This window comes from Cyprinus carpio, chromosome A7, assembly GCF_018340385.1.
Source record: "Cyprinus carpio isolate SPL01 chromosome A7, ASM1834038v1, whole genome shotgun sequence".
NCBI classification, from domain to species: Eukaryota; Metazoa; Chordata; class Actinopteri; order Cypriniformes; family Cyprinidae; genus Cyprinus; species Cyprinus carpio.
The window spans coordinates 18132916-18146893 of record NC_056578.1 but is presented as its reverse complement, the minus strand read 5'-3'; the positions used below and the strand labels follow the sequence as shown (position 1 = coordinate 18146893).

At 36.7% G+C, this 13978-nt stretch overlaps 1 protein-coding gene across 10 annotated transcripts in view; it reads right to left on the bottom strand.

Annotated features, from left to right (window-relative positions):
* The window catches only part of LOC109094062 (amyloid-beta A4 precursor protein-binding family A member 2-like), a 66453-nt gene that overhangs the window by 10041 nt on the left and 42434 nt on the right, over positions 1–13978 (bottom strand). For 7 of the 10 annotated variants that reach the window (XM_042760068.1, XM_042760067.1, XM_042760065.1 and 4 more), the window contains 5 exons: positions 13632–13712; positions 12279–12318; positions 11315–11460; positions 3188–3223; positions 2057–2146 (listed from right to left, as the gene is read on the bottom strand). In XM_042760068.1, coding sequence (XP_042616002.1) covers positions 2057–2146; positions 3188–3223; positions 11315–11460; positions 12279–12318; positions 13632–13712 — 393 coding nt within the window. The remainder of the gene's footprint in view (positions 1–2056; positions 2147–3187; positions 3224–11314; positions 11461–12278; positions 12319–13631; positions 13713–13978) is intronic. The other 3 variants (XM_042760073.1, XM_042760074.1, XM_042760075.1) reach the window with 3 other exon arrangements.

The following is a 13978-nucleotide window of genomic DNA, read 5'->3' as shown; positions in this document are numbered from 1 at the left end:
GAAGATGACCTTGAAATTGTTTTCACTAAAATATCTGTTCTGATGCTGTTCCTATTGAGACATTGTTATACATTCCATATTCCATGAACTGGACGGAGTGTGAAAGAGCAGAACACGAAACAGCATACATATGATTATTTTATATATATATATATATATATATATATATATATATATATATATATATATATATATATATATATATATATATATATATATATATATATATATATATAAACAAAAAAAGGTAATAAATCATCAGAGAGCTGAAAGAATTAATGATCCAGAGCACAGAGGAAATTCATGCAGCATTTCAATTCAATGCACACAAAGGTCATGTGCGGGATTTTCATATTCATTTTTCTTCAGCTCTTCTTTAATTTATAGGACCATAATATGTGGCATGTTTACTTCAAAGACTCTTTGAAACAGATCAGTTCTAGGATCATTTTTATAAATAACCCTTTCTTTCAACTTAATGCTTATATTTTATATGCGGCTAGCAGATGACGAAATGCAGTGCTGAAAAGCTTCCTCTGCTATTCAGTAACAACACCCAGGTTACATTAAGAAAATATCAGTGCTTGCAAGAGAGCACAAGACCAGTGTTTAAGGTAAACTTATGTTACAGGCTTTGGTTGTGTGTTACATGAATTCTTCATCTGAGATGCTTTGTCATTGTCATGACACAAAGAATCTGTTTTGTTTTCAGTTGACTGTGCACCAGAATCCACACATCCACCACAGTCATTAGCTATATTTACATGCAGCCATGTAATCCATTACCAGCCTAGTAATAAATGTAAAGGTGATATGGTTAAATAGAATCAAGAAAGAAAAGATGAATCGTAATTTAATATGCCAAAATAGGTAACAAAAAACAATTGCAATTCAGTATGCAAATATTACAATGATGTCATCGCTATTAGTGTATCATTGTAAGGGGGAGATTATGAAACATTAATAGTAAATTTTAATTAAAAAAAAGTTTGTATAGATTCTGTGTGCTAAGAAGACTGGGCTGAATTAAATCTAAAAGTTTCAGTCTTATAGGGTACTTTTAATGTCTGAGGATCAATACACCCTTGAAGGCACTGTAATGAATCTGTAACAGCCAATAGAGACTGACTGTGAGATGTGACAGGCAGGGTGAGGACTGACACTGCATTGCAGCACATAACAAAATGTCCGTGCCAGCCTGCCCACTCACTGCTGTTTAGTCAGAACTCATACACATAATCGCAGCAACACAGTACTAGGGTACTAAATGTACCATTAAAACAGCATATAGCGCTTCCTACCTTATGCTTAAAGTAACACTAGTGTGGAAAAGGAAGAGCTGTTGACTGTACACCATGTGTAAAACTTGTAGCTGGAGATTAAGTACAAATCTTATATCCATCATCAAGCTCTCCATCACTGTCTACAAGCCTGATCATATGCACATCCCTTGTCTCTACAGACACACATTACGTGTTTTATATCAGTTATGTAACAAAAGGTTATGTAATATACAGTATCTGAGCATTCTCTTTGCATAAATATTTCGCAAATCCAAATATGATTTATCTCCTTTTTTCCAAATATGATTTATAATTCATTATGTACACTCTACATCTTGAGAATACATATTTTGGCAATTCCGCCTCAATAACTTTAAATGATTCCCAAACTTTGTAAAAATAGAATGTATTCTCAGTTAATTATAAGGGCGTAAAGTAAAAAAAAAAAAAAAAAAAAAAAAAATATATATATATATATATATATATATATATATATATATATATATATATATATATATATATATATATATATATAATAATTATTACTATTATTAATGAAGAAAACAAGCAGCAGAGATATTAAACCAGTATATGCTACATTTTGCTTTGGGGCTTATTATTTATCTGCTTATTTGATTAGCTTTTTAAGAAAAGCATCCAAGTGTTACAATTAATTCAGCTATCAGTTACTCTGATGTGTTTTTTTTTTTTTTGGTTGATCTTTTCAGATTTTATTTTGAAACCTGTATCACTAGGCAGCCGCATGAACTCACCTGGGTGTCTGCATTGAGTACTTTGATCCTTTGAGTTGAGATGAAAAGATCCACCTCTGTCAAAGTCTGAGCATCTCCCTCTGGATTCTGCTGACAAAAAAAAAAAACATGAACAAAAATATGAAAAAATACCTAGAGGTCACAATGCTGTAACTCACAATGGCTCATGAGAAGAGGCACAACCTCTCAAACCCCTAATGAAAGCATTTTAAATGTTTATTCATAAATCATGCACGACCACAAGCTTGTCCACATGGGAGGGCTATGCTTAACCTCTCTAAATTGCAGCATTAATATCACAAATGGGAAACAATATGGTGTGCTCAGGTGCAAAGGACATATGGATTGGAAATGTGAAACTGCATTGACTATCGATAACCTGTCCAATTAATAATTTATTACTGCTGGCCAATGGTGACTAAGTGCATGTCACAACCAAACTCTTCAAAACACTTGAAAAAACTGTTCAAAGCCTATAACTGAGAAAAACACAGTGAGGTAATCAGGCCAAGAGACAAATAATCACTGGGAATACAGCCCTCTGTGATAAGTAGAAGCCATGTGGAGGTTTGAAGTAATGAGATGATTGACACTAGAGAGTGAGTGAAAGAGAAAGAGAGGGAGACCCATTCGGTGCAGTGAGGTGGAGCACAGGGCAATGCAATGACAGACGGGTAAGTAAAATGACACAATGGCAACACTTAACCAGCTTTCAGGCTGTCTCAGAGTGCCAATCATTTGCCTATCAGCACATTTCTGCTCAGATTCTTGCTTTTGTTTTGTTTTACTGTCATAAAAAATGGTTCTACACACAGACAACTATAGCTACATTTTATACAGGGTTAAAAGTGCAGTCTGTGTAAAATAGCTTTGAAATTTTGAACCCATACCTTTAAAGGTTTATATGCATCAGTTGCAGTCCAGAAGAGGCTGGTTTGCTAATAGTTAGTTTGGCTTAAAGAGGCCCTCACAGATCCCAGACAGCCAGATCTAAAGCTTCACTTCACATGGTATCACCAGAACTTATGAAAGCTACACAGATGATGAACACAGACATGAAGTAGATGGCAAAACAAGGCATGTTCTTCTTCTATCACTCTTTTTTTTTTTTTTTTTTTTTTTTTTACACACCGCCTTTTTCTTGATTTTGGCTGCCTTCTGTACCCTCTGGGAGATGTTCAGGACAGTACAGGGGTCGTCACACACGGGAGCAGCAAAAAAGCATGAAGGTAAAAAAAAAAAAAAAAAAAAAAACATTAAAAACAGGCAAAACATATAAACAACCAAACACAAAGTCTGCATGCCATGTATGGCATGTGTGTTCTTTGTACACAAACACGAACAAACCCAGAATGTGGCAACATTTCCCCTTGCACACACATACATATGGATAGCAAATCATAGGACATGCAGATATGGGTTCAATAAATGTAACTGTACATTGAAAGCCAAAAAAAAAACCCACCAAAAAACGGAAAATGTAATTTATTTTACGCATTGACATTTCTCAACAGGATAAGAAAAATGTCTATTTGTATCCAATAAGATATGTTAGTCCTTTTATAACATAAGCAGTCATTACTTTCAATAAATGCCATATTGTTATAGTTGTGTGATTCATCACTGACACTAGATTCATTGTCAGAATCTCACAACAAATGCAGCCTAACACTTCAGTTTATCAACCTGCCATATTATGACTTCAGGGAGAACAACAGCTGTCATAGTGGACTGACTGGATACTGCACGATGTCTTCGACTGTACAACATTGTTAATCTCATCAACAAAATCATGCAGGAAAATGTTACTAATAAAAGTGTCTTTAGATTTCTTCAACAACACCACATCATGGAAAAACACCATGGCAAGATATTAACAATGCACTAACAATGTTTTTTGAGGAAGAAAATATATAAAGAATATGATTGTTTTAAATAATATTTAATTTTGCCGTGAAATGATATTTTCGTAGACTTGAATTAAATGGCATGATGTAATGTTATTTATATACTATTTCTAGTATAGGATTTATAATTTTAATTTTTTATTTAATTAAAGTTTTAGTTAATGTGTTATTGTCAGGAGATATACAAGGGGACACATTGGTAAGTGCAAACAAAAGCAGGTTTATTTGAACACAGGCAGGTAGGAGAAAACAAGGCAAAGAGTCCAGGTGAGAGTTTGGGGAGTAGCAAGAGTTAGCGGGGCTTATCTGAGTAACTGAGTCCAATTTCTTTTCCAGGAGGTACAAGGGGAATGGCAGAGTGTGGAGACGATGGAGCACTGGAGCTGAGGAGAATGAGGAGCAGAACACTGGCGCAAACTGGCAGGTAGAAAATCGCAGGTAAGGGTAGCATAGCCAACTGTGAGACCAGAAAATGTGACAGTGAGGAGAATGCAAGGATATACAGTCATGGCCAAAAATATTGGCACCCTTGGTAAATATGATCAAAAAAGGCTGTGAAAATTCATCTGCATTGTTAATCCTTTTGGTCTTTTATTTAAAAAATTCACAAAAATGTATCCTTTCATTGGACAATTGCAGCAAAAGATAATTGAGCTTCACAAATTGGTGAAGTGGCTTTAAGAAAAGAGCTAGAGCAGTGAAAATTCCCATTTCCACCATCAGGGCAATAATTAAGAATTTCCAACCAACAGAAAATGTTACAAAACTGCCAGGAAGAGGATGTGTGTCTATATCGTCCTAATGTGCGGTTAGAAGGAGAGTTTGAGTAGCTAAAGACTCTCCAAGGGTCACAGCTGGAGAATTGCAGAAAATAGTTGAGTCTCTGGTTCAGAAAACCTTTAAAAAAAATTCAAACAGAACCTACATCAACACATGTTGTTTGGGAGGGTTACAAGAAACATTCTCCTAGCTCATTCAAAAACAAACTAAAGCATATTCAGTTATCAGCCATGACTGGAACTTTAAATGGGAATGGCTTCTATGATCAGATGAAACTAAAAAATTAGCTTTTTAGCAGCAAACACTCAAGATGGGTTTGGTGATGTGACGATGGTGTTTGGTGCTTGATGTTGTTGTTTTTTGTATCTTTATATTTAATCTTTTACTTTAATGTAGTTATTTCGGTTTTCTGATTAAAATACATATTTGTGTAAATTTAATTATGGTGTATGGACTCTGCATTCATGTTGCTACTTCTTGAGCCAAGGGGACGTAACAGGTGAACACAGAGAAAAAAAGTACCCCATGTGTACAATGAAATATACTGCTGTATTTTTGATGTTGTGGGCCATGTTTGGATCTTCCAACTGTACAATAACCCAAACACAAACCTCAAAAACAACACAGAAATGGGTCACTGAGCTCAAAACAAAGCTTCTGCTGTGGCCATATTCCAGTCCTCTGACCTGAACCCTATAGAAATGAGTGTGGTGAACTGAAGAGAAGAAGCACCAACATGGAGCTGGGAATCTAAAGGGTCTGAAGTTATTCTGGATGAAGGAATGGTCTCTGATCTCTTGTCAGGTATTCTCTAACCTCATCAGGCATTATAGGAGAACATTTAGAGCTGTTAAACTGGCAAATGGAGGTTTTAAAAAGTATTGAATAAAATCGTGCCTTTAATTGTGGCCAATGTGTATAAGAGAAAAACATTTATTTCATAATGATATTTCCCCCATTTTAAATTCTTATTATCCAATGAAAGGATACATTTTTGTGAATTTTTTAAATAAAAGACCAAAAGGATTACCAATGGAGATGAATTTTCACAACCTTTTTTGATCATATTTACCAAGGGTGCCAATATTTTTGGCCACAACTGTAGGGAGCTTGATAGGCGGTGACAGGTGCGGGGAATAAGACTCCAGGTGATGGCGATCGTGGACTGAGAGTAGGTGAGAGACTAATGAGGACAATTAAAGGAACACAGGTTAATGGAATGACAAACGAGAGGGAGAAACTGGGTCACAGGGAGCACATGAGGAGAAGACACAACAAAACAGGAACACAAAAGTCCAGGGGCGTGACAGTTATAGGAGATATGCTTTTATCACTTTCATTAGTTTTTTTGTTGTTGTTGTTGTTTTTTTTTAATATATATTCTATTTAGGTTTTATCTAATATGTATAAAAACTGCATAAACTGTATAATGAACATACAATATAAACAGAGATAAAGAAAAGAGAGAAAGTTAGAAAGAAGAAAAATTTCCCTGCAATACCTCTATCTAGACACCCATTAGAGTCCACTCATAATGAGTCTGATACTGTGAGTATTCTGATCCAATTCAGTTCTCTCTTTCACTCTCTCTGTGTCTCTCTCTCTACCTTCTTCCACCTGACTGGGGCATGATCTTTTGAACTGCTGTTATCTCTTTCTGGCTGAGCATCATGAGCACAATTACTCCTGTACTATAATTTCTGCTGCCAACATGCCCCATCCTAAGAGGAGATAAATCAAAAGCACAAAAGAGAAAAAAAAGCTTGAAAGTCAAGGGGAAATGAGACTGAATGTGTGGGTGATGAATGTTGCATAAATACTGCAACAATCTGGAGGCTATAGGGATACACTTCAATAAAACAGGCTTTTCCCCTATGTTTCTTGCCTAAAACAAACTAAATGGCTCCATCTTGCTTTCTTGGCCAGCATGCAAAAGAATGTGCTGCAACTGTGTTGGTTTAGGTACTGCTCTTATTATACAGAGGAGGCGTGAGATACTGGAGCCAGACTGATGTATGGCCACTGTTTCTTAACCTTTTTGTTTTATGTACCCCTTCATCAACACAAAAATCATGAATGTGTTCCTTTTAACTTATACAAACAAGCATGAAATATCACATGAGTGAAACTTAATGTTGGTGAGAACTTCTACAATGGCAAAACACTGGGGGGAAAGTTTTTAAGAATTGCATTGTGTTCAGTGTTTGCATAACCTGTGTGTTTGCATATCCTTTGATTCAATAGCATATTTCAAATGAATAAAAAATCGGATACCATTGGTATCATAAGTTGTGCCTCTTTGGCTCAAATCATGCAAACAACAACAACACTATATTTTAGACTGGTTCACTTAAAGGAATAGTTAACCCAAAAACTTAAAATTTTCTGAAAATGTACTCACCCTCAGGCCATCCAAAATGTAGATTAATTTTTTTTTTCTTCTTTTTTTTCAGAACAGATTTGGAGAAATTTAGGATTGCATCACTTGCTCACCATTGGATCCTCTGCAGTGAATGGGTGCCGTCAAAATGAGAGTCCAAACAGATAATAAAAACATCACAATAATCCACAAGTAATCCACACGACTCCAATCCATCAACTAATGTCTTGTGAAATGAAAAGCTGTTTGTTATAAACAAATCCATAACACAATTTTTAGTGTCAAACCATTGCTTCCAGCCAAAATATGAGTCCTCTATAGAATATTACTTTTTCCAGCTAAAAAGCTGTCTTATCTGATTTAGAAGAAAAATATGCACAGATCAAACACCGTTCACAAGCGAAAAACAGTCCAAAACAGGTCTAAATAAATATGTCAGTGGATTTTGATGTGAGAGGAAAACGGGATGGATTGTGGCCAGAAATGACAGTAAAATAATGTGCCGCTTTTATCAGCTTTTTTTGACTCTCAATCTGACGGCACCTATCCACTGCAGAGGATCCATGGGTGAAAAAAAGACAAATTCATCTACATCTTGGATGGCCTGAGGGTGAGTAAATTTTCAGCAAATTTTCATTTTTGGGTGAACTATTCCTTTAATGGGTGCAAATTCAAGAGTAAACAGAAAAAAACAACAACAGACCCTCTTTACTGTAGGTGGAAACTAAAGCTACCATATTGAGCATCACAATTTCTCCCATTCAATTTTATATGAGTGAACTGTCTCCTCCCCTCTGGGTATGCGTTCACCTGGTTGAAAATCACTGCTTTAGAAGTGCAGCAAGAAAAACACTGTCCTTAGGCTCTGCACTGACATACTGCTCACTCAGCTGTGGACAGACACATTATCATCTGCAGAGTGGAAGAACAGGTGTGTGAGTGCGTGAATGTCAGAGTTGTGTGTGTGAGAGTGAGATACTGAAAGGAAGAAGGAGAAAGAGAGAAAGGAGGGAGGATTGTGCAGTTCATCTTAACTTTTAAAAACCTAGAAACATAATAATAGCAGGCATAGAGAGGAGAAGGAGAGAGTGTGTTGCCATGGTTTCATTTTGAATGGCTTTTGAAGGTGGCAGGCGAGAGAAATGACCGGATTGGCCCTTCATAGAGGAAACAGAAGGTGGTCTGAGAACGCTGGAAGTCAGGGTGGAAGCTGAAGCTGCGTTCTGATTTAGAAAGTCCCTGTTTTTAAGAGTGGCACCCAGTGTGGTCTTCTGCTACTGTTGTCCATCTGCTTCAAGGTTCGACGTGTTGTACATTCAGAGATGCTCTTCTGCATACCACGGTTGTAATAAGAGGTTATTTGAGTAACTGTTGCCTTTTTATCTCCCGCCATTCTCATCTGGCCTCTGGCATCAACATGGCATTTTCACTCACAGAACTGCCAATCACTGGATATTTTTTTCTTTTTCTGACCATTCTCTGTAAACCCTGGATATGGCTGTGTGGAAAATCCCAGTAGATCCGCAGTTTCTGAAATACTCAGACCAGCCCATCCAGCACCAACAACCATACCATGTTCTAAGTCATTTATATCAACTTTATTCCCCATTCTGATGCACAGTTTGAACTTCAGCAGATTGTCTTGACCATTTCTACATGCCTAAATGCATTGATTTGCCTCCTAGTTACTGGCTGATTATATATTTGTGTTAATAAGCAGTTAAACAGTTGTACATAATGAAGTGGCCAGTGTGTGTATACTGAAAAATCGAGCTTTAAGCTCATGTACATAATGCCTAATGACGGTGTGAGAAAATAAGCTGATCTCTTTTGTTCTACATTTATTTTAGGTGTTGTAAAGGACTGAAGTGATGCGCAATGGCTGATGAATAAATTTCTTTCTCCACAGTGAATACAATGGAGTATCATTTTATGCTGATCATACACAATATTATTTTAAATCTTAATATTGCCTAATGCCTTGTAAAGTCCACTCCACAGAACTCTACTGTTTTGATTGGAACCTACCCTGAGAAATTTCCTTCTATCATCTGAGATAGACACTGACCACTGACAGGTGTACAGTATGTAGCTGTTTGAGAGTGAACAACAGAGAGGCCTGTACTATACAGTACCTCTGTATTATTTAGTACCTCTGTATTACACTGATACAAGTAAGTGATCCTGCCATCCTGAGGCACATTCCCAGTCCTTCTACTATCACCACGGGTCTATGTGCACCCAGCTGACAAATACGTGCATGCATGTCTGTGGGTGTGTGCTTGTTCTTGCCACAGGTATTTGTTTCTAAATGTGGAGCAGCACATGTAAAATTAACTGCCAGCTGTTGACCAGGAGGACTGCAATGAAGCATCACTGCAATTATAACAACTGTCTTTTCTTAAAATAACATGCAATTCAAGAGTGAACAATGTAAACTAGGGATAAAAAACTGCTACTTTGTAAGGATACAGAATACAATACTTAATTTCAAAGCATTTAAAAGTTATTGAGATCTTTCTATTCAAAAAGTAAGTGCCATATAAATACCATGGCACATGAATATTATAATAATTCATCATCTGATACCATCAGGTCCACAGGACCAGACAGCAGTAATTTTAAACTTTACAGATGCTCCTGTCAAGAATAAACAATCTTACTTAGCTAAAAGTTGCATGTTCCTGATGCATTCAAATTTTATGGCTCTACGGCATGTTTCCGTTTCTTATATTCAGATGCACCACTCTGGAACTGCTTCTGTCCTGAAAAAGCTAAATTGAAGTATATCAAGCATGAGTGGAGCCAGGCAGTCTGAAAGTGATTGAGACACCTCGTGCACAGCATATTTAAGTCAGGACAGCAGCTTCTTACATGGCTTGTGTGGATTCCCATTGCTGAGTGCTGAAAGCCATAAAACATCTAATACAGGACTAACAACTGATCCATTACCTCCTGCCCCAATGGAGTGCCAACTATGGCCAATAATTAACAGCACAATGAATAGATGTTTGCAACCTATAGATTCATCCTGGCAATATGAATCCTCTTCTGCTATCAAAATTCTGCTACCTTATTAATTGTATGTGTCATATTCTATGTTAAACATTTCATCAACTATTTCAATTAGAATAAGATGACACTACAGGGCTGTTAGCATTCAAATGAAACCAGTATAAACCAAATCAATTTGCTCTGTAAAGGTGGCAGACTGTTTAAAATCTATTTGCTCTGTAGAGGTTACAGACTGTTTAATGCAGCTCAGATGTGGAATTAATACATTTACACTACAATTACAATTGCTCAAATAATACTACGAGATTGTTTTTAAAAAATATGAGCTTTGAATATTGAAATATGAAATGATTCCAAATAATGAAATTCTATTTTTAAAACTGTTAGTAAGTGGTGGCAAGTCCCTGTCTGAATGAGTGAGTCACTGAATCGTTTATTTAAACGATTCATTCAAAACCGACCATTCATGCAGAAACAAAGCACTCGTGTTTATAAATGAGTTATTGAATAATTCACCCAAATAATTGGTTAAAAACATGTTCAGTAACGAAATACCACTGTGTTGATCGTAGATGTAATGCATAGCTTGTAGAATGGTTCTGTCTGACTTGGTTTTCAATGGCATTCTAATGGGCTACATCACAAAGCGAATGCATAGACTCTTTCAAGGCAAGTTTTTGTTTAGTTGTTGCAAAGTGAGTGATTACATACTCGATAATGGCAGCTACCATATCCCTACTGCTAATGCAAAAAAAAAAAAAAAAAAAAAGAGAGCGAGATAGCATAAGTATCTTAGTGTGTACAGAGCTGACTGCTTTTGTCTACCCCATAAATTATTGCTGAAGTAGGTCAGTATTCAAAGTATTCTGGGAGAAAAAAATGTCACCTGAATTGCACCACATGCTCTCTTAAAACACAATAAATTCACTTGAATGTTCTATGTAACATGGAAACAGGAGGTCATTCTAAGTTAACCAGTTGGGAGAAAGAGGGATTACACTTCTACACCACGGAAAATAATCCTATAACTACTGATTAGTCAACAAGTCCCGGGGTGTAAACAAACAAATCTCATCTCATTTTCCACAGAGAAATCTTCATCCGCTTTGTCTAAACATCTCACTTGAAAGCCACACCAAAATAAAAAGGAAATACAGAGCTTCTAGGGTTCTGTACCTTAACCCTGCTCACTGCCTCCTGGGCTTGCATCATCCTGATGTTTTTGGATGGATTTCTCTCCGACAGGAGCTGAGTGGAGCCGAGGTAGTTGGCGGCGAAGATAATCCCATCAATGAGGTCCTCGGGCTCACAGGGGCCCGGCACTGTTAGAGGGGAAGCGTTGAGAATTCATTATTAAAGCTATTTGTTGTGTTGCCACCTCCTCTGTAGACCACCTCACAGTGACTGATAAGGTATATGAATGTGAGCTTATCAGGCAGAAAAGTTGCACGCAGATGTCATGTGCATGAAAGTGTGTGCAAATATGTGAGTGTTCTCAATTCCATCCCACTGTGAAGGCTGAAAATTGTACGGTGCACACTGAAAAGCAGGAGCCAAGGTGGCCACATGAGGAAAAGCAAGGTGTGCTGGGAGTATTCTGCTGGTGTGATATGGAAATGTGGATGTCATGATACCCACTAAGGGATACATTATGCTGCCACCATTCAAGCACAAGGTTTAAATGTGACAGAACTCTATCCTTTTAACAGAAAGCAGAATTTGTTCCCAGAAGTAAGGCATGACAGCAGTAATACATTCTCAGACCTGCTTAAACCAAAAATAAGCTTGTGGTCAATCGATTGTCCTGCTTTTCCAGAACTCTCCTTCACTTCCTGCTATAGTTTGTGAGAATTCCTCTAGCTGAGCATCCACTTATGTGCCCTTATATTAGCAAACATGATTTCTCTAATTACAATCTCACCACTGCAACCCATTAAAACAGCTTACAAATTCTGTCCGCTTTTCCGCATGTAAATCCACTGAGACAATGCATTCTTCTGTGTGGCTCTCTAATCTCCTCACTCTGAGTTGGTTTGGTGAATTTGATTTGTTTTAGACTTGATTTAATTTGATAGAATAAAACTTTTGGGGGCAGATTATCAAATGCAAGGAAAATAAAAAATAGGAGATGCTCGCTTACCATCCACGAAGCTGGGAAATGAGGCCGTCTTCTTTGTTGGCTAAGAAACAGAGAAACAGTGTTTGATGAACAAAATATGTTTTATAAAAAACATAATAAAATACAAAATATAATAAATATAAACAATATAATAAAAACATACAAATATACATTATGTACATTTTTTTTTACGGTTTCAGTTCTTGAACAGTTGATTGCCTTTATATGCATTGAATCATTGAATCATTCCCTCAAACAATTTGTTCAAAAACACTGATTTATTAAAATAAGCGGTTGAATTTGGAGTAGCATAACATACAATATAGTAAGAGTAGTATGGAATTTCAAATTTAGTAACTGTGTTTATAAGTGAGTCATTGAATCGTTCCCTCAAACGATTTGTTAAAAAAGAACAATTCTGCACATGGCTTTGTTAGCCCTTATTTTAGTTAGCTAAGCCAAAACAGACAAAGTAAGGGGTCTTCATTAAATGCAGTCTAAGGACTCAAAATCTCTCTCAGTCAAGGTAATTAAATGTGTTCAGATGAAGTAAGGCAAGACTGAATACTGCTATACATGACACAAGGAGGGACTGTACCGTACAGTAAGGGATGCATACAAACAGAATTCCTTCAGGTGAATACTTTGTGGGTTATTACCATTATGTTTTGACTTATTGGGTGAGTGTTCCCTAATTTGCAGAAATAAATATTTAATAAGAGATTAAAAAAAAAAACTTGAAATGGCTTTTTAACAATTATGATTGTGAACATTCTAATAAGGTTTAACAATAAATATTCTTGACATTCATGATGCTAATTAACACATTCTTATGTCTCACTGCCTCCTACATGTGAAACATTCATAAGTTTTTATACAAAAAAAAAGAAAGAAAGGAAAAAAAACATGATCTAAAAATGACCTTGGCAGAATGCTTGGTAGCACAACTATTTGGCGATTTTGAGTAACTGCCCAGACGATGTCTCATATTTTATGCCTCTTACAATCAGGCTGTAAAACTCTTATAGAGTTACATTCATGCATAAAAAAATGTGCAGAGAAGCAGAACTGGCAGCTCAAGGCTGAACTCCCCTCTGTCCATGTAAATACAGTAGAGCCAGTGCAGGAAAGGCCAAAGCCAATTATTTTACTATATCAACACATGGGGGAGCATGGTGGCAAGCTAGTACAACAGTTGAGATATGCCAGGAAAAAAGCAAAGAAAACTGTCTAAGAAAGCCAGAGAAATGTGGCATGAATAAAATGACAGGTTCACACTGACTAGAATAGCTCTGATTGCAATGTGCAGTGATTATGTGGGGTGCATACTGTCAGATATTGATTGGTTAATGTGTTGTATGATTACAGGCTCACCTCAGGGACATTGTTGTTCTCCAGTGGTCCATTGAGATCAGACCGCTGCTGCTTCCTTGGCTGTTCTGCACTGTTAGACACCTAGAAAGAATTTAAATTGAGAGAAATGAGTGACAAATGAGTGAAGGGTGAGATGTGACATGTACAGAGGACAAAAAAAGACACAGACGACAGGTTGCAGGCCACTTTATGAACAGCATTAACAATTTGATGCGTGTCAGAAGCAAAAGGCCAACGGGAACGCTTTATGCAGCATAATGAACATTTTTCAAACACAATGTATTGAAACGCTTTGGTAAAATGAACAGATGTTGTATTTAACTGGAAATCCACAGTGCCTAAAAGAG